Source organism: Zingiber officinale, chromosome 5A (assembly GCF_018446385.1).
Source record: "Zingiber officinale cultivar Zhangliang chromosome 5A, Zo_v1.1, whole genome shotgun sequence".
NCBI classification, from domain to species: domain Eukaryota; kingdom Viridiplantae; phylum Streptophyta; class Magnoliopsida; order Zingiberales; family Zingiberaceae; genus Zingiber; species Zingiber officinale.
This window is the reverse complement of record NC_055994.1, coordinates 107,130,808-107,152,357: the sequence shown is the minus strand read 5'-3', so window position 1 is coordinate 107,152,357 and position 21,550 is coordinate 107,130,808. Positions and strand designations below refer to the sequence as shown.

Sequence of the window (21,550 nt, the reverse complement as noted above, 5' to 3'; positions counted from 1 at the left end):
CTGTGCACGGACAAAATTTGGGATCGATCGGCTGATCGATCCGGCCTGACTAATCGATCCATTATAGATACTTCTTTTCCTTATACTGCAGATAAAGGTAAAGGAAGGATGGATTAGCGGAGGCTGGAGGACAATGCAATGAAGATGTATGTGGATGGAACCTGGAATAAAGATCTTGGAAGAACTAGAACATTTAAGAACTTAGCGTTTCTTATCATGTTACTCTTTGCTTACTTAGTTATCTAAATGCCTTGAATTGTGAAAGTATGTCTAGAATACTAGTTATCATACTTAGAATACTAGTATCTGATATTAGAATATTGTCCAGCCACCTTAGAACCTATGCATGTGAATTTGGCACAAAATAGTGCTGAAATCAGACTCCTGACACGAAATCAGAAACCCCAATCGATCAGCTGATCGATTGGAGGCTTCTCGATCGATTAGCTGATCGATTGAGGAGTTTATACCATGAACAGTAAGCTCCAGGATCGATCCGCCGATCGATCCGGACACGTTCTGTCGCGAACAGAAAGCCCTGGAATCGATCACTGGATCGATTGGCAAGTCTGGATCGATCAGTCGATCGATCCAGAATATTACCCCCGCGCACAGTAGCGCGCTGAATCGATCAATGGATCGATTAGTCAGGCCGGATCGATCAGCCGATCGATCCAGAATTTTGTCCGTGCACAGTAGAACGCTGAATCGATCAGTGGATCGATCAGATGACTCCAATCGATCAGTTGATCGATTGGAGTGTCTGATTTCAGCTGGAAGGGTCTCATTTCAGTCTTTTGATCAAATCGAAAGTACGGGTTCCTTCCCTAGTGTATGCATGTCAATGGAAAGGTCTTTGAACCTAGCCTTACAGACTGTAATAGTCATTAGCAGAGTAAGATTTTAAAATTTAACACAGTTTTCCGCACCTTTTATCTTAGCACAACATAATGTAACCCCCGGTCTTACAACCTAGCCAGTAGAAGGCGGGGCGTTACACTAGGCCCTCCGACGCTCAAGTTAGTGATCTCTCTCAGTGTGGAAGAAAGAAGAAGGAGATGAACAGTAGTTGAAAATTAGGGTTCTAAATGTGGACAATGACCTCAACTTACCTAGCCAACGGAGAGGATTCCCCTTTTTATACCACTTCATATAACCTCCGTGGTCATGAAGTGGACCCCGATTTGTTAGAGTTTGTTATGAGATGACATCAGCTGTGTACTTGTAGTAAATGACTTTTAAGAAATCTTTCTTGTACCCCAGATGTATCCCCTTTATCGTTTAGCACCTGCAAAATAATATAAAAGCACATTTTCCGCTGAAATATATAATACCTGTCATGTGGTTACATATTGCAGATATCCTCATTAATCATCCTATTTGAAATATTTATCTCTATTCTTCTCATGAGGCTCCTGTCCGCACCCTTTTATGCTATTTATCTTATCTAGTAATAGACCATATTCTGTCAAGAACTTTCCAAGGTGTTGGTCGATCTAGCTGATATTAACCTCCCTTCTTCAGGATATGTCGCGATCAATACTATTCTATATGCTTCAGAAGTATTTCCCGACCAATATTAAATTACCTCCTTTGAGGTGTATAGATCTTCCTCCTGGGAAGCATATTTCGGTCGACATAGACGTACCTCTTATGTATCGGCCGATATTAGCCTACCTCCTTTGAGGTGTATAGATCTTCATCCTGGGAAGCATATTTCGGTCGATATAGACTTACCTCTTATGTATCGTCCGATATTAGCCTACCTCCTTTGAGGTGTATAGATCTTTCTCCTCGGAAGCATATTTCGGTCGATATATACTTACCTTCTAGAGTATCGGCTGATATTAGCCTACCTCCTTTGAGGTGTATAGATCTTCCTCCTGGGAAGCATATTTTGGTCGATATAGACTTACCTCTTATGTATCAGCCGATATTAGCTTACCTCCTTTGAGGTGTATAGATCTTCCTCCTGGGAAGCATATTTCGGTCGATATAGACTTACCTCTTATGTATCGGCCGATATTAGCCTACCTCCTATGAGGTGTGTAGGTCTTCCTCCTGGGAAGCATATTTCGGTCGATATAGACTTACCTCTTATGTATCGGCCGATATTAGCCTACCTCCTATGAGGTGTATAGATCTTCGTCCTGGGAAGCATATTTCGGTCGATATAGACTTACCTCTTTTTGAGATATGTGTTGGAACCCCAAGGTTGTTTTGGTGTGATCAACAAGTTAAGTTAGGTCCTGTGTATTTAACCTTGTGTCTAAGTGTGCAGGAGCTTAGGAACACAGGTACTCGAGTGGAAGACGCAGCTAGCGAGAAGGACGGCACGCTGTGCGTCCGAGGGACGAGGCGCTGCGGAAGAGTACACCGGCGGACGAGAAGGAAGTGCGCGGTGGTTCCGAGGGACGAAAGCCGGAGCGGAAGATTGCTCGGGGAGCAAGAGACGCAGCTAGCGAGAAGGTCGACGACCGAGGGACGAAGACTGCGGATGAGTACGCTGGCGGACGAGAAGGAAACACGCGGCAATTCCGAGGGACGAGAAGCCGGAGGGAAGCACGCTCGAGAAGACCGGAAGTTGGGTTCGGGTGAGCCCTTTTCCGGAAGGCAGAGATCACCCAAACGAGCGGATCCGGAGCGGAAGAACCGGACCGAAGCGGGACTGAACCAAAGAAGCGGGATGAAAAGTCAACTATGTTGACTTTGGTCGTCCGGGCGCCCGGACCCATCCGGCGCCGGAACCTTCCGAGCGCCTGAGCGATAATGTTCAGATCGAGAATTATCTCGATCTGAACGTTGGGGATAAATTTTATCCCCAGGCCCGGAACCTTTCCAGGCGCCCGACCAAGGCTATAAATACAGCCTTGGTCCAGAAGCTTTAAATCAGTTCAGAAATTGTAAACAACACTTGTGTGCTTCCATTTCTTTGATTAGCTTCTTTCTTTTTGTGCCTACACTGCTGTAAACGAGGCTTCTCCGCCTGAAGGAGTTTTTAGTGCAACAATCTTCCTTGGATTAACAACCTCCCCGGTTGTAACCAAGTCAAAACCGGTGCCTCGTTTTTATGCTTTATTTTCTGCTTAATCTATTCTTTTTCAAGTGTTAGCTTAATTGTCCGAGAAAGGGTTGTGTTTTACTCAGGGCTATTCAACCCTCCCTTCTAGCCGGCCGCATCGGTCTTACAAGTGGTATCAGAGCCGAGGCGCTTCAGGAGGACTAACAATGGAATTTGGCTATGAAGCACCAGAGGGCAAAGCAAGAAATCAATGGTCAAAGAAGGAGCAGGCTGACCACGTGGCAAACAAGAAAGCAGAATTTCATCTGCTAAGTGTACTTCCAACACAAGAAGTCAATCGAGTTGGTACCTACAACTCGGCAAAGGAGCTTTGGGATAAATTCCTTGAGTTACACGAAGGAACATCCGAAGCCAAACTTGCAAGACGGGATTTACTTCGTAACCAGCTTACAAACCTCCGATTTGAAGAAGGTGAAACAATTGCACATCTACACTCGAGGATTCAGGAACTCATCACCAGACTTACGAATCTCGGAGAAGAGGTAAGTAACCGAGATTCGCTAAGGTATGCCCTAAATTCCTTTCCTAGAAACTCAAAATGGGCATCACTAGTAGATGCCTTTTACATTTCAAAAAATCTAGAAAAAATTTCATTAGATGAATTATTTTCAACTTTTGAAGTGCATGAGTCAAGATGTGCAGGTCCGAAGGAGCCCAAGAATAATGTCGCCCTTAAAGCTTCGAGAGACGAACCTGAGTCAGAATCTTCTCTCGACGACAAGGAAATGGTAATGATGGTAAGACGATTTAAAAATATTTGTAAATCTAGGAAATCTAACCATCCGCAGGGAAGAAAGAAAAGAACCATCCGCTGCTACCATTGCGATGAAGAAGGGCACGTCAAGGACAATTGCCCTAAACTGAAGAACAACGGGAAGGACAAGGGTAAGAAGCCTATCCAAAATCGCAAGGCCCTAAAAGCGACGTGGGACGATACGTCGTCGGAATCAGAAGTCAAGGAGTTCTCCGGGCTCGCGTTAATGGCGAGTCAAGCTCTTCCGAAATGCGCAACGAAAGCATCAATGAAGGAGGAGCCACGTCCGAAGAGAGCAGAAGTTCAGGGAGAGAACCCGACAACGAGATCGACAAGGTAAGTGAGGTACGATCTCTTCCTCCTAATAAAATGTTTAAATTCATTAAAATTTTAACAAAAGATTGCTGCAAATTAGAAAATGAAAATAAAGATTTAAAAGCAATATTAGCTACATCTTGTCCGTTAGAAATGCTAGATAAATCAAATTTAGAAAATGAAAAATTAAAATTAGAAATTCAAAATTTAATTTTTCAAGTAGAAAATTTGAAAAACTCTGCTTGCTCATCTAAAACCAATTTTAGAAGGTTCAATAATTTGAATTGGTATTATAGATATCACCAGGGACAAATTAAAAATATCTCTAGAAAATATGTCCCTAAAAACTTTTTAGTTAATCCAGTAGGTTGGAACCTATATTGGGTTCCTAAATCATGCTTAAATTAATTTTAAAAGTAAAATTAGCGCTTTAAGTGAGAAAATTAAATAAAGAATTTCTTTATGAGGCTTTGTCCAAGGAAGTGGTTGTTGCTCCAATAACCAAGAAGGCCTAGTGCCTCGCCACGACCTGGAAGCCAAAATATTGAAATAAATGTTTAATTAACTTACTAATGAAGCATTAATACAAGAATTAATTAGTGCTTGAAAAGGTTATTCAAAACATTTTATTTCAATTTACCTACTTAGAATTTTTTTATTCTCAAAAATTATTTTTTAAGTTAAGAACTTTTTTTAAATTAGAAATCTCAGCTTTAATTACTTAGAAAATTTTCTAAATTTCTTAAAAACTTAGATTTTTTTTGAAATATTTTTCTAAGTCTTTAACCCTTAGATTATTTTTCTTGGAACCCCATTTTTTTGTGATCAAAGGGGGAGAAGGGAAAGTATAAGTCTAGGGGGAGGTAGATAGAATTTAATTTTTTTCTATCTTTTTGCACTTAAATTGCAATTTAAGTTAATTTACTTAATTCAATTTTATGTCTATTTTAACCCTAGCTTAACTTGGGTTGATCACACCAAAAAGGGGGAGATTGTTGGAACCCCAAGGTTGTTTTGGTGTGATCTAACCTTGTGTCTAAGTGTGCAGGAGCTTAGGAACACAGGTACTCGAGTGGAAGACGCAGCTAGCGAGAAGGACGGCACGCGGTGCGTCCGAGGGACGAGGCGCTGCGGAAGAGTACACCGGCGGACGAGAAGGAAGCGCGCGGTGGTTCCGAGGGACGAAAGCCGGAGCGGAAGATTGCTCGGGGAGCAAGAGACGCAGCTAGCGAGAAGGTCGACGACCGAGGGACGAAGACTGCGGATGAGTACGCTAGCGGACGAGAAGGAAACACGCGGCAATTCCGAGGGACGAGAAGCCGGAGGGAAGCACGCTCGAGAAGACCGGAAGTTGGGTTCGGGTGAGCCCTTTTCCGGAAGGCAGAGATCACCCAAACGAGCGGATCCGGAGCGGAAGAACCGGACCAAAGCGGGACTGAACCAGAGAAGCGGTCCCGGATGAAAAAGTCAACTATGTTGACTTTCGGGGTCCGGGGCGCCCGGACCCCTCCGGGGCGCCCGGAACCCTTCCGGGCGCCCGGAACAGTAATGTTGACCAGATCGAGAATTATCTCGATCTGAACGTTGGGGGATAAATTTTATCCCCCCCAGGGCGCCCGGAACCTTTCCAGGCGCCCCGACCAAGGCTATAAATACAGCCTTGGTCCAGAAGCTTTAAATCAGTTCAGAAATTGTAAACAACACTTGTGTGCTTCCATTTCTTTGATTAGCTTCTTTCTTTTTGTGCCTACACTGCTGTAAACGAGGCTTCTCCGCCTGAAGGAGTTTTTAGTGCAACAATCTTCCTTGGATTAACAACCTCCCCGGTTGTAACCAAGTCAAAACCGGTGCCTCGTTTTTATGCTTTATTTTCTGCTTAATCTATTCTTTTTCAAGTGTTAGCTTAATTGTCCGAGAAAGGGTTGTGTTTTACTCAGGGCTATTCAACCCTCCCTTCTAGCCGGCCGCATCGGTCTTACAATATGTCCCGGCCGATATTAGCCTACCTCCTATGAGGTGTATAGATCTTCCTACTGGGAAGCATATTTCGGTCGATATAGACTTACCTCTTATGTATCGGCCGATACTAGCTTACCACCTATGAGGTGTATAGATCTTCCTCCTGGGAAGCATATTTCGGTCGATATAGACTTACCTCTTTTTGAGATATGTCCCGACCGATATTAGCCTATCTCCCTGGTTTCATTACCTCCCTTCTTTTCCTTATCGGGGACCCTCAAAACCTTACCCATATCACTAGCCTTCCCTTCAAGTCTAGTCGAAGGAGGTGTAGACGACTGACTAGACATAAGTATGGTCTTGTCTTTTCCTACCCGTGACTCTGCTCCAGATATTGAAATGACCTCACAGATTTTGTGTACAACTGTCTCTCTAAACCAAGTATAGTGATCCTGTGAGCCTTTTGCTCCTTTAAATAGGGTTACAACATTCTCTTCATCCACCACCCATCTCAGTTCTTTTCCTTCCTTGCCACCTTTTATTATTAAGGTTATGGTCTCGGATCCTCCCCTTTGGGGGCGAATTTTGTCGGACCAGGTGAGATCTATATATGAGTTTATTGGGATTTTTGCTCCGACTACCTCTGGGTTCAAGGGATTGTCTTAAGAGATGAAGCTTCACAATTCAGATTTTTCATCCAAAGATGTCGATGCTCTGAAGGACTCAAGAAACTTCAAAGAGATTTTCGCTACTCATAGAGGGGCGGCCAAATGACCCATGGGTGCTGTGTGAAGGGCACAACACATGTTACCCTTGGGCTATGCTGGGTTGCTCCACTTGCCGAGCTCTAGGGCTTGAGAGGGGAAGTGGTTTTTACATTTACTTTTTCATCATGGTCTGTATGGACCTTTCTCCTTCCCCCTGCCCTTGAGTTTTTCTACTTTGTTGCTTTCTTCATCCCAGGCAAAATATTGTCACTTATGAGCCTTGACAAGCCTGGGCGAGGTAAAATGTTTTTATCTCTGCTCCATGGTAAGTTTGAATCCAGTGGGATTAAAATTTTCTAAGCGTTTCAAGAGCTAGTGTTTGTAAACTTTGTTGTCTATCGGAAGCTTACTGTTCTGAGGGAAAATGTAATGTTGTGTACTTGATCAGATTCTAAGTGTAACAACTAACTCTTGTGTTGAATTAAATGATTCTATGGAGTCCTTCTGTAATTTACCAGAATAAATGTGATGTTGTATTCATTACCTCTTTGTGTGCCCTTTATCATGCCCGAGGCTATCCTAATTGTTGGCATACTTCTATATCATGACTAATATTATGCCAGCCAATCATTGTTTCGTCGATTGATGTCAATATTATGCCTACCTAGCACAACCAAAGTCATATCGGCTAATATAAAATTATTTTGATCAATATTAGTTTGTATTTCATAAGGACGTTAATTCAAAATTTGTCATTCGCCTAAATCTCCATCCTTAAATGTTTTTGTCCTTAGCTTGGACTTTAGTCAAGAAAATTAGTCCTTTTCACTTTATCATGTCCAGTTAATCACGTCTTCTTTCGAAGCTTCCTAGCTGGTGATTGGCTCTTCTTCAGGTGAGAGAATGTTAGAAGCGTACCCCGAGATGCTACCAACCCCAGCATGATCCGACCTATCACATCCGATATAAATATTTTTATGATGGTATGACACATACTTTTTCTGACCGCCACATCACGTGGGTCTTTTGCCTTTCTATTGTGATCCTCCGCGTCTGCTGCAAAAAATGTTTTGATCTGACGACTGTAACGCCCGCCCTTCCAGGTAGCACTAAGGCCACCCCGGAGGGACGGACGTCACTGAAACATAGACATCAATTATACTAATGCATATGGATTCATGGCAGCGGAAGAACTTATTTAAAATTTTTTTCTTTTATCATATGCATTTAGTTTACTTATCATGGCATGTGAATCAAAGCATACTAAACATTATCATCATATCATCATTATTCTAACATGAGTAAAATATCATAAGTGTATGAAATACTAGCTGAAATCATCAGCATAAGCATAGGTCCAACATTGTTCACATGCATAACTTAGATAATTCAAAGAAACTTAAATAGATCTATCCACCAGCACTTCCACACACATCTTCCTTGCCTTTCCTGCTCTGCTCCCCTTAAACAATCCATTCCTTGCCTTTATCTGCAGTACAAGGAAAACGTGTAGCTATAAGCCAAAGGCTTAGTGAGATCCTTGCCTACCCATAAATCCGAAAAACACATAACATAACATAACATGTAGAAAACATAGCATAGCATAACATATCATGGAGAGTCATAACATAGAACATATCTTATCATGTAAAAACCATAACAACTCATAGCATAACATGAGGGAAAGCAGAACATAATATATCATATCACATAAGGAGCATAACATATCAAAGTCTATCATGTGAGTGTATATCCTGATTCATATCACATTCTATAAGCACATATCATGAAGCCTATCATATCATGTAAACATGTATCATAACTCATACCTGTTCATAAGGGTGCATAAACATAATTTCATAAATATGTGCATGTAGATGCAATATGTATATTTTTAAAACATGTATCATGGAATGCACATATGCATCATGCTTCTTTCAAAACATATAGTATACATACTTGAATATCATATCATCATCATCATGAGAAGGGCCCTGGCTTGTACCACATGTAAACATAAATGCGCGCAATCCCTAGGACAGGGTAGCTAGCCCCGAACCTACTAGGGATCTAGGTCCGTTCATAGTCCGTCGACCTAGGGGCGTACTGAGGAGCCCATCCCTTAACGAGGTCCGTTCATAGTCCGTCGACCCCGGGGCGCTTATGGAGCCCACCCTTGGTACAAGCCATACAAAGTAAAATATCATGCACATCATATCTCATCATATCATACATGTCATAATTCTTGTCATATCATTAAGAGATCTCTTGATCCCAACTTAAGGGAAGCATCTCTTTACCATAGCATGAAGAGTGCTCTTGATCCCAACTTAAGGGAAGCAACTCTTTTCCATAACATGAAGAGTGCTCTTGGTCCCAGCTTAAGGGAAGCAACTCTTTAGGCTTTTCTTCTTACATAAGCCATTCATACATGCATTATGAAACATAACATGTTCTTATCATAACATAAAGCATAACATGTCATTTTCATATCATCAAACATGACATATCATCTCATGAACTTAGCATACATATCATGAACATGGCATATCTTATCATGAGTCTAGCATATCATATCATTAACATGGCATATCATGTCATAAGTCTATCATGTCATATCATAAACATGGCACATCTTATCATAAGACATAGAAATGCAACATATCATAAAGCATGAAAGCTTACTCCACTTATATATCAAAGACTACATATCATGAAAATGCCTAAGCATGTTTGGTTAGGTTTAAACTCTTTCCTAACCCAATTTATCCATCTTGGCCGAACCATATCAGTAGGTTTCATCCTCATTTCATTCCATATTAAGCATAGAACTTACCCACATAACATGTAAAACTTAATCTAAGCACATACAAGGTAATATACTTCATGAATAAGCATGTTTGAGTTCAAAACTCTAACCTTAACCCATTTATCTCAATTTGGACAAAACATATCAGTAGGGTTCTTATATCATTTGGTTCCATATGAAGCATAAAACTTATCCACATAGCATGTAAACTTGATATAAGCACATACAAGGCAATATACTTCATGAATAAGCATGTTTGAGTTCAAAACTCTAACCTTAACCCATTTATCTCAATTTGGACAAAACATATCAGTAGGGTTCTTATATCATTTGGTTCCATATGAAGCATAAAACTTATCCACATAGCATGTAAACTTGATCTAAGCACATACAAGGCATTGTACTTCATGAATAAGCATGTTTGAGTTCAAGACTCTAACTCTAACCCATTTATTTCAATTTGGCCGAAACATATCAGTAGGATTTCATATCATTCTACTCCATAAGAAGCATAAGTCTTAAACATGTAACATGCACATTTAATCTAAGTTCCTATAGAGCATAGTACAAGTACCTACAAGGAACCATACTTCATGAATAAGCCTATTTGAGTTCAAAACTCTAACCCTAACCCTTTTATTTTCATTTAGCCGAAATATATCAGTAGGGTTTCATGTCTTTTTATCCCTTAGGAAGCATAAAACTTAAACATGTAGCATGCACATTTAATCTAAGTACCTATAGAACATTGTACAAGTACTTACAAGGAACCATCCTTCATGAATAAGCCTATTTGAGTTCAAAACTCTAACCCTAACCCTTTTATTTTCATTTGGCCGAATCATATCAGTAGAGTTCTATATCCTTTTATTCCATAAGAAGCATAAAACTTAAACTTATAACAAGCCCATTTAATCTAAGTGCCTACAAGGTATTGTACTTCATGTTCTAAGCATATTTGAGTTCAAAAACTTAAACCCTAACCCATTTATTCAATTTGGCCAACCATATCAGTAGGGTTTACTACCATTTCATTCCATATGAAGCATAAAAACTTTAGTTATAAACATGTAAAAATGCATACATCACAAAGAGGTACAACTAGTATGGTTTCTTACTAAAATTCTTGACCTAAGGCCTTATAATCAATTTGGCCGAACCATATAGATAGGTTTCTCTTTTTTTTTTCTTCACAACATGAAGAATGAAAACTAAACTAACAACATATGAAATTCATATATCATAGAGTAGAAATTTAAGCATGTGATCAAGAAAAAAACTTGTTCTAGATCCTTTCTTCCATCCTTGACCGAATCATGCAACAAGTTCTAAATTTCTTTTTTTTTTTTTTATAACATGAAGCATCTCTTATCACTTGTTAACCCTAAGTGACTACCTATTCTTTATCTTGACCATCTTCTTTCAAGAAAAGTTTTAGAGTTTCGAAAGAGAAAAACATTCTAAAAACCGAAGCTACTTGTACTGCAGTGAGGGGATACTCACATCCTTGCGCTTGTTTTCCTTAGAGATTTAACCTTTTGTTGTGGATCCTTCCTAGAGAGGGGAAGCTTCCTTGCTCCTTGGTCTCGGCAAGAAGAAGAAATGGGTGAAGAAGGGGCACGGTGAAGGAGGAAGGAGTAAGAGAGTGAATGAGAAAAATGCCAACTCATTTTAATTTCTTCCTTTTATTCATCATGAGAGGAGGAAGGAAAAATATATTTTTCTTCCTCCTTTCTTTTACTCTCTTAATAATTAAGAAAATTCTAGATACATCCCTTCTTGGTGAGTAAGAAAGGAATATTCTAGAGCATCTCTTCATTAGAGAGGGAGAAGACAACTCTCACTTCTCCTTCTAAGAGAAGAGTCTTTTCTTCTTACATTTAATTATGGTTTCCCTCTCTTTCCCAACAATAATTTCTCTTGGTCTAGTGGTTATCTTATTCAGGTATCTAATGAGAGATCTAGAGTTCAAGTCCTAGACCTTATGTATTTTTATTTCTATTTTATTTATTTAAGTGTTTGGCTAGGAGCAAAAAAAATTCAACTAAAGCATATATATTTTTCTTTATTCTTTATTCATGATAGAATATTCTAGAATTTTGCTAAGGACCCTATGGGTGTTACAGTCTCCCATACCTCATAAAAGTTCGTCCTCGAACTTAAAATAGCTCGGGGTACTTCTGTCTCATATCGTCTTTGCGTTCCCAAGTTGCTTCTTCCAACCGTTGATTTTGCCACAGAACCTTTACTAAAGGTATTTCCTTGTTCCTTAGCTTTTTAATATCTCGATCTAATATTTGCATCGGTCGGCTCTCGTAGCTCAGGTCCTCTTGAACTTGAACTGTCTGTGGTTCGATCACTTGATCTGTGCCACCCATGTACTTCTTGAGCATTGAGACATGGAACACATTGTGAATAGCCGACATCTCTGGTGGTAACTCTAGTTCATAAGCCACCTTGCCAACTCTCTTCAGAATTTGATATGGTCCTACATATCGAGGACTTAGTTTTCCCTTCTTTCCGAATCTCATCACTCTTTTCATAGGAGCTACTTTGAGGAATAATGAATCCCCGACGCTAAATTCCAGCGGCCTACGTCGCTTATTTGCATAATTCTTCTGCCGACTTTGGGCAGTCTCTATTCTTTGCCGGATCTTCTGTATTGCACGGGTGGTGCTGTCGATAAGATCGGTTTGAAATCCCATTTCCTTCTTTTCACCGCCTTCATACCAACATATAGGGGATCTACATTTTCTCCCGTACAATGCTTCGTACGGTGCCATACCAATGGTAGCTTAATAGCTATTGTTATAGGCAAATTCCGCTAAGCATAGATATCGGCACCAGCTCCCTTTGAAGTCCAGGGCACAAGCTCGTAACATATCTTCCAATACTTGATTCACCCTTTCTGTTTGCCCGTTAGTCTGAGGGTGAAAGGCAGTGCTGAATAATAATTTCGTACCCAGGGCTTTCTGAACACATTCCCAAAAATGTGAAATAAAACGGCCATCCCTATCAGAGATGATGGTCTTAGGGATCCCATGCAGTCTGATAATCTCTTTGACATATAATTGGGCTAGCTGTTCGATCGAGTAGGTCATCTTGATTGCCATAAAATGGGCCGATTTGGTCAACCTGTCCACGATTACCCATATAGCATCATAGCCATTCGTCGTTTTGGGAAGTCCCGAAATGAAGTCCATGGAAATATCCTCCCATTTCCATTCTGGAATCTGAATTGGTTGTAGTACACCTCCAGGTCTCTGGTGTTCTGCTTTAACTCTTTGGCAGGTCAGGCAAGTACTGACGTGCTGAGCCACATCTCTCTTCATACCAAACCACCAGAATTTCTTCTTCAGGTCTTGGTACATTTTGGTGGATCCAGGATGCATTGCGTATGGTGTCGCATGCGACTCCTCTAATAACTTTTTCCGCATCTCTGAATCGTAGGGAATACATAGGCGATCCTTGAAGTACAGTATTCCACTATCAGCGATACGAAATCCGTTATCCTTCCCTTCTAAGACTTCTTGCTTGATCCTTTGGATACTGGGGTCACGGGTTTGTTTCTCCAATATATTGTCGAATAATGTTGTTGCTAGGGTCAGGGTAGAGAGTTGCCCGGTCACATTCTCGATCCCCTGACCGGTAATGTTTCTCGGCTTCCCGATAAATTCATATTTCGGTTCGCATTTAGGATTTGATAACATATTTGCATAATGACCAATAATAGGTATCTGACCTGTAATGACCGTCGAAGCACTTGTCCCATCTTCTCTGGTGAGGGAATGGATCCTGGCATTCGTCATAGCTGGCGGGGCTTCCAGTCTCCCTTGGCCAATCTGAGGGCCTTCTAGTGCAGCTTGCATTAGATATAGCTGTGAGGGGGTACCTCTGTTCTGGATACTCTGCTGCTGAGGTGTCTGCATCTGAGTAGGACAATTTCTGGCCAAGTGTCCTTCCAATCCGCAGCTGTAGCACTTATTCGTGCCCACACGGCATTTTCCCGGATGCTTCTTTCCGCAGGTGGTGCACTGAGGAAACATAGGTTGCTTGTTCGCTGAACCACCCTGAGAACTGCTCCATTGTTTTCTCTTACCGTTGGAGTTTTCCTTCCAGTTGGTTCTGTTATGTTGAGGTTTCTGAACTTGACTCTTACCCTCATTCATCGCCTTCTGATAGTGTTTAGTGATCAGAGCACTGCTAATTAATTCCTCGGTGGTCTGTGGTCTATTAACGCCGCTGGCCACATTTAGGGCTATCTCGGTTCTGAGCATCTTCAGCATTAGTCTGACCCTTTCTCTTTCGGTACTGACCAGCTCTGGACATAGGCGTGCTAATCGGTTAAATTTCTTCACGGCCTCATTCACTGATAGGTCACCTTGCCGAAACTCGGTGAACTCATCATAGTGTTTATTGGTCACCCGCATATGGAAGAACTCTTCAAGGAATTCAGTCTCGAAGTCTGTCCATCTCATCTGATTCACCTGTCTCTTTGCTTTGACTCGGTCCCACCACATTCTGGCATCGCCTGTAAGGCAAAATGATACACACTTAACCTTCTCGTGTTCGGGCCAATCTAAAAGCTCCACAATGCTTTCCACAGTCTTAAGCCACGCCTGAGCATCCCATGGCTCACAGTTTCCGGAGAAGGCTTCTGGCTTCAACCTCTGCCACTGAATCAGGTATGCCTCTTGTCGGACCGCTGGAATAGGAACTACTGGTGGTACCGGTGCCGGAGGTACTGGTACAGCCGCAGGTATAATAGGTATCGCATTTGGGTTCCCTGGTGGTGTAACAGGATTCCCTTGCTGATTCATCAATGCAGTGATCGTTTGTTGCTGTTCCGTGACCTGACGCTGGAGCTCGGTAATCACATGCATCAGATCGGGTGGAGGTACCGTCTCATTTGCTCGGGTAGTTCGTGTTCTAACCATGCTTTATCTTCAATAATCACAATAAGCTAATATAAGTTATCATTATTCATAACCAGACTACCCTAAGGTTGTTATTGTTCCTAATCTACCATCATATATATCTAAGCTAAAAATGTGATAACTAAATAAATAAGATAATAAGCATGCATATTATCAAACATCATAAAGAAATAGATCAAGCATAAATATCACATCAAAATAAAATTTAAGCATAAAATTCTTACTTGGAGCGGCAGGATAAAGGCTTGATGTGTGTGTAGTGGAAGGTAGACCTGCTCTGATACCAACTTGTAACGCCCGCCCTTCCAGGTAGCACTAAGGCCACCCCGGAGGGACGGACGTCACTGAAACATAGACATCAATTATACTAATGCATATGGATTCATGGCAGCGGAAGAACTTATTTAAAAATTTTTTCTTTTATCATATGCATTTAGTTTACTTATCATGGCATGTGAATCAAAGCATACTGAACATTATCATCATATCATCATTATTCTAACATGAGTAAAATATCATAAGCGTATGAAATACTAGCTGAAATCATCAGCATAAGCATAGGTCCAACATTGTTCACATGCATAACTTAGATAATTCAAAGAAACTTAAATAGATCTATCCACCAGCACTTCCACACACATCTTCCTTGCCTTTCCTGCTCTGCTCCCCTTAAACAATCCATTCCTTGCCTTTATCTGCAGTACAAGGAAAACGTGTAGCTATAAGCCAAAGGCTTAGTGAGATCCTTGCCTACCCATAAATCCGAAAAACACATAACATAACATAACATGTAGAAAACATAGCATAGCATAACATAGCATGGAGAGTCATAACATAGAACATATCTTATCATGTAAAAACCATAACAACTCATAGCATAACATGAGGTAAAGCAGAACATAATATATCATATCACATAAGGAGCATAACATATCAAAGTCTATCATGTGAGTGTATATCATGATTCATATCACATTCTATAAGCACATATCATGAAGCCTATCATATCATGTAAACATGTATCATAACTCATACCTGTTCATAAGGGTGCATAAACATAATTTCATAAATATGTGCATGTAGATGCAATATGTATATTTTTAAAACATGTATCATGGAATGCACATATGCATCATGCTTCTTTCAAAACATATAGTATACATACTTGAATATCATATCATCATCATCATGAGAAGGGCCCTGGCTTGTACCACATGTAAACATAAATGCGCGCAATCCCTAGGACAGGGTAGCTAGCCTCGAACCTACTAGGGATCTAGGTCCGTTCATAGTCCGTCGACCTAGGGGCGTACTGAGGAGCCCATCCCTTAACGAGGTCCGTTCATAGTCCGTCGACCCCGGGGCGCTTATGGAGCCCACCCTTGGTACAAGCCATACAAAATAAAATATCATGCATATCATATCTCATCATATCATACATGTCATAATTCTTGTCATATCATTAAGAGAGCTCTTGATCCCAACTTAAGGGAAGCATCTCTTTACCATAGCATGAAGAGTGCTCTTGATCCCAACTTAAGGGAAGCAACTCTTTTCCATAACATGAAGAGTGCTCTTGGTCCCAGCTTAAGGGAAGCAACTCTTTAGGCTTTTCTTCTTACATAAGCCATTCATACATGCATTATGAAACATAACATGTTCTTATCATAACATAAAGCATAACATGTCATTTTCATATCATCAAACATGGCATATCATCTCATGAACTTAGCATACATATCATGAACATGGCATATCATATCATGAGTCTAGCATATCATATCATTAACATGGCATATCATGTCATAAGTCTATCATGTCATATCATAAACATGGCACATCTTATCATAAGACATAGAAATGCAACATATCATAAAGCATGAAAGCTTACTCCACTTATATATCAAAGACTACATATCATGAAAATGTCTAAGCATATTTGGTTAGGTTTAAACTCTTTCCTAACCCAATTTATCCATCTTGGCCGAACCATATCAGTAGGTTTCATCCTCATTTCATTCCATATTAAGCATAGAACTTACCCACATAACATGTAAAACTTAATCTAAGCACATACAAGGTAATATACTTCATGAATAAGCATGTTTGAGTTCAAAACTCTAACCTTAACCCATTTATCTCAATTTGGACAAAACATATCAGTAGGGTTCTTATATCATTTGGTTCCATATGAAGCATAAAACTTATCCACATAGCATGTAAACTTGATCTAAGCACATACAAGGCAATATACTTCATGAATAAGCATGTTTGAGTTCAAAACTCTAACCTTAACCCATTTATCTCAATTTGGACAAAACATATCAGTAGGGTTCTTATATCATTTGGTTCCATATGAAGCATAAAACTTATCCACATAGCATGTAAACTTGATCTAAGCACATACAAGGCATTGTACTTCATGAATAAGCATGTTTGAGTTCAAGACTCTAACTCTAACCCATTTATTTCAATTTGGCTGAAACATATCAGTAGGATTTCATATCATTCTACTCCATAAGAAGCATAAGTCTTAAACATGTAACATGCACATTTAATCTAAGTTCCTATAGAGCATAGTACAAGTACCTACAAGGAACCATACTTCATGAATAAGCCTATTTGAGTTCAAAACTCTAACCCTAACCCTTTTATTTTCATTTGGCCGAAACATATCAGTAGGGTTTCATGTCTTTTTATCCCTTAGGAAGCATAAAACTTAAACATGTAGCATGCACATTTAATCTATGTACCTATAGAACATTGTACAAGTACTTACAAGGAACCATCCTTCATGAATAAGCCTATTTGAGTTCAAAACTCTAACCCTAACCCTTTTATTTTCATTTGGCCGAATCATATCAGTAGAGTTCCATATCCTTTTATTCCATAAGAAGCATAAAACTTAAACTTATAACAAGCCCATTTAATCTAAGTGCCTACAAGGTATTGTACTTCATGTTCTAAGCATATTTGAGTTCAAAAACTTAAACCCTAACCCATTTATTCAATTTGGCCAACCATATCAGTAGGGTTTACTACCATTTCATTCCATATGAAGCATAAAAACTTTAGTTATAAACATGTAAAAATGCATACATCACAAAGAGGTACAACTAGTATGGTTTCTAACTAAAATTCTTGACCTAAGGCCTTATAATCAATTTGGCCGAACCATATAGATAGGTTTCTCTTGTTTTTTTCTTCACATCATGAAGAATGAAAACTAAACTAACAACATATGAAATTCATATATCATAGAGTAGAAATTTAAGCATGTGATCAAAAAAAAAACTTGTTCTAGATCCTTTCTTCCATCCTTGGCCGAATCATGCAACAAGTTCTAAATTTCTTTTTTTTTTTATAACATGAAGCATCTCTTATCACTTGTTAACCCTAAGTGACTACCTATTCTTTATCTTGACCATCTTCTTTCAAGAAAAGTTTTAGAGTTTCGAAAGAGAAAAACATTCTAAAAACCGAAGCTACTTGTACTGCAGTGAGGGGATACTCACATCCTTGCGCTTGTTTTCCTTAGAGATTTAACCTTTTGTTGTGGATCCTTCCTAGAGCGGGGAAGCTTCCATGCTCCTTGGTCTCGGCAAGAAGAAGAAATGGGTGAAGAAGGGGCACGGTGAAGGAGGAAGGAGTAAGAGAGTGAATGAGAAAAATGCCAACTCATTTTAATTTCTTCCTTTTATTCATCATGAGAGGAGGAAGGAAAAATATATTTTTCTTCCTCCTTTCTTTTACTCTCTTCATAATTAAGAAAAGTCTAGATACATCCCTTCTTGGTGAGTAAGAAAGGAATATTCTAGAGCATCTCTTCATTAGAGAGGGAGAAGACAACTCTCACTTCTCCTTCTAAGAGAAGAGCCTTTTCTTCTTACATTTAATTATGGTTTCCCTCTCTTTCCCAACAATAATTTCTCTTGGTCTAGTGGTTATCTTATTCAGGTATCTAATGAGAGATCTAGAGTTCAAGTCCTAGACCTTATGTATTTTTATTTCTATTTTATTTATTTAAGTGTTTGGCTAGGAGCAAAAAAAATTCAACTAAAGCATATATATTTTTCTTTATTCTTTATTCATGATAGAATATTTTAGAATTTTGCTAAGGACCCTATGGGTGTTACAACGACGGTTGTGTGTTTTCCAAACCCTAAACCCTTCGTCTTCTTTTAAACTTTGTCCCTTCTGTTCTCTTCTCTAGAGTTCTTTTCTTGTTGCAGTCTTCAACCAAACCTTGGGCTCACCATTTCTCGGCGATCTTCTTTCTTGTCTTCAGTAAGTAGTCTATTGTTTCATTAGCCTATACTTTTGCCCATGGCTGAGGAAGCAATTGCCCCATGGTATGTCCATATGTCCTCTTCCTTTGATAAAAATGTGAGGCTAGGTATCCGTCGTCAGTATGAAATTCCCCGGGAATACGATATCATAATCCCAAAATCAACGGACCGTCCTCATCGTCCCCCTGATAATTGCGTGACCTTTTTCAGGGACCAGTTGATAGGAGGCTTAAGGTTCCCCATTCCTCCTTTCTTGATTAAAATAAGCCAGTATTTTGATATTCCTTTGCAACAGCTTGCCCCCAATGCATTTCGTTATCTATTCGATACTTACATGTTGTTTCGTTTGCGGGATATTCCTCCTACTCCTCAAAAGTTCTTCATGTTCTCTTATCCCAAATGTTCAGAACCAGGTGTTTTCTTGTTTCATTCACGGACTAAAATGGTTCTTTTTGAGGGTATGCCCTCGTCTCTCAAAGCCTGGAAATCTCATTTTTTCTTCTTAAAGTTTCCAGGACCCATTCCTTGGTCTCATGCTTGGAAATCTTTCTTGCCCCCCTTGCCCGACGTCAAGGAGTTTCATCTTCATCCTTCTTTCCCTATCTATTGTGAGAAATTGTTAAATCATCGACTTTCTATTCTTAAGTGGCTACCAGTTGATCTCCTATACTTGTTTGGCTTAAGCCCTGTCAGACCTGATACTCGAGTTCCTTTAGGTAACACCTTATTTCTTTCTTCATATTTTTAACTAACTAAACTATTTTTCTTCTTTATGTAGTGGATAGCTTCTATGATGCTTTGATTGACGAAGAACTACGTGTGGAAGAGGACATACTTCGCGCCAAGGAAGCCGAACTTCTAGCTGCTATTGTTCTTCCCCCTCCAATTGAAGAACCAGCTCCTTTGGCTGAAGTATCCAGTTCTTTGGGCGCTCTTGAAGCTCTTGAAGCTCCTAGAGACCCTTCTGCAGAGATCCTTCCCAATCCTGTACCCACTGTTATCTCTCCAGCGGCTGTTGCTGTCTCCTCATCTGCTCCTCTTCCCCTCGTTAAGCTCACGTCTCCGGGTAGCTCTGGTAAATCGATAACTGAACTTTCTAAGGGTAAACGCCCAGGGTGCAAACTTACCAGAGCTCCTCCATCAAAAAGGAGGCTCATCCTCCCAGCCGACGAGCTAGTTTCCGAAGGTTTTGCTTCAGCTGACCTTCCTTCTAATGAGCCGACGCTGGCGGAACTCTATCCTTCCCTGAGTTTTCCTACCTCACCTTTCGCTAATGCCAGTGCTTCTGGTGATGTATCTTTCACTTTTCCCCTATCTATCCCAACTTCCGGATCTTTACCTTCCTCGCCTTCTTCTTACTTAGTCTTTGCTCCCCCCTCTATTCCTACTTCTTCCTTCTCGGCTGGTTCCTCTGCCATTCCTGTTCTCCCCATATTATTAGGGGGTTCTTTTGCCAGCTCTTGGGATGAAGTTCGTCCCCTTTTTGAAGAGCTCTCTATTCTTGAGGCAATTGATCGCTTCTCTTATAAGGAGAATCAGGTATGCTTGTTAACGCCTATTTTCTATTTCTCAACTATTATCTTATGGCTTTTTGTTGTACTTCCAGCGATGGATAGAAAATATGGGTTTTTCTCGACTACTGCACAACTTATACACTAAGAATAAGAGGTTGAGATCTGAAAATGATAAGCTGAAACAAGAGGTTGCTGAGTTATCTTCTGCTGCGTTTTCTGCTGCTGCCAAGAAACAACTCGAGGCACAAATTGAAAGTCTTCAGACAAAATTTAAATCGGTTACTGACCTTAACCTAGAATTGACTTCCAAACTTGGCGAACTAAAGGATAATTATGAAGCAGAATTAACTGAAAAACTCAAAGCAATGCAGCTGAAGGAAGATGAAATAACTTCCTTGAACACCTCCCTTAACTCAGTCAAGACCGAGGTTTCTGCAAAAGAAGCTGAATTGAAGACTTCTCAGATGGCTCTGGTGGTTTACAAGGGTGACGAAGATGTTCGTTACAGGGAGCGGGCCACTGCCATGATCGAGTCTCCTGAATTCAACAGGCCGATTGTGAAGTCCATCTTGTCAGCCTTTATTGCAGGAGCGAAAGAGGCGGTCCGTCAGTTACAAGAGGAGAGCTTCTTAGCTCGTGTCCCTCCTCCTAATTTCCTAAACCGTCACAGACTTATTGAGAACAAACCCCCTGATCTGTATCCTAAGCTGACTTTGACTTAAATTCAAATTCCTGTAAAGAGGAGGGCAGAAACTCTGTAATGATGATTTCTCGTAACGCTGATTATTTTCTTTTTGTTGTTAATTTTACTCTTTTTGATGATAGTTATCTATTTTATATAAATGTGTCCAATGTTGCTTGGTTGGTCATCATACAACCTTTCCCAACAGGTTGTGACGTCTTAGATCATTTCCTTATGACCGGACGATATATATCAAGATTGATAAATATCGCACGATATTCCATAGCACAGTTATGTCTCGCCCGACTTGACACAGCTCTATCATGATGTCCTTAATATTGGTCGATTTATTTTACTCGACCGATTTACCCCTATGTCTTCATATGTCCTTTTCACGCATTAATCGAGTCTCATGGGGTTTTATTATAGAGTATATTATTTGACTCATTATGATAAGCCTTTGGTCGATACATTTGGGTGATCTTTGTCTCGGCCGATTTAT

The 21,550-nt window shown here is 40.1% G+C and overlaps 1 protein-coding gene across 2 annotated transcripts; it reads right to left on the bottom strand.

Moving 5' to 3' along the window:
• Window positions 1-8,258: 8,258 nt before the first annotated feature.
• LOC121983110 lies at window positions 8,259-14,002 on the bottom strand. 2 transcript variants are annotated; one of them, XM_042536083.1, is made up of 2 exons: window positions 13,369-14,002; window positions 8,259-8,306 (listed from the first exon to the last, which is right to left on the bottom strand). In XM_042536083.1, the coding sequence occupies exons 1-2, from the start codon at window positions 13,910-13,912 to the stop codon at window positions 8,281-8,283; spliced, it is 570 nt and encodes a 189-aa protein (XP_042392017.1). In that variant the 5' UTR covers window positions 13,913-14,002; the 3' UTR covers window positions 8,259-8,280. The 2 variants fall into 2 exon arrangements, 1 of the variants encoding a protein (XP_042392017.1); XR_006112386.1 differs by lacking the exon at window positions 13,369-14,002 and adding an exon at window positions 11,130-11,316 and having other exon boundaries at window positions 8,277-8,306.
• Between the last annotated feature and the right edge of the window lie 7,548 nt (window positions 14,003-21,550).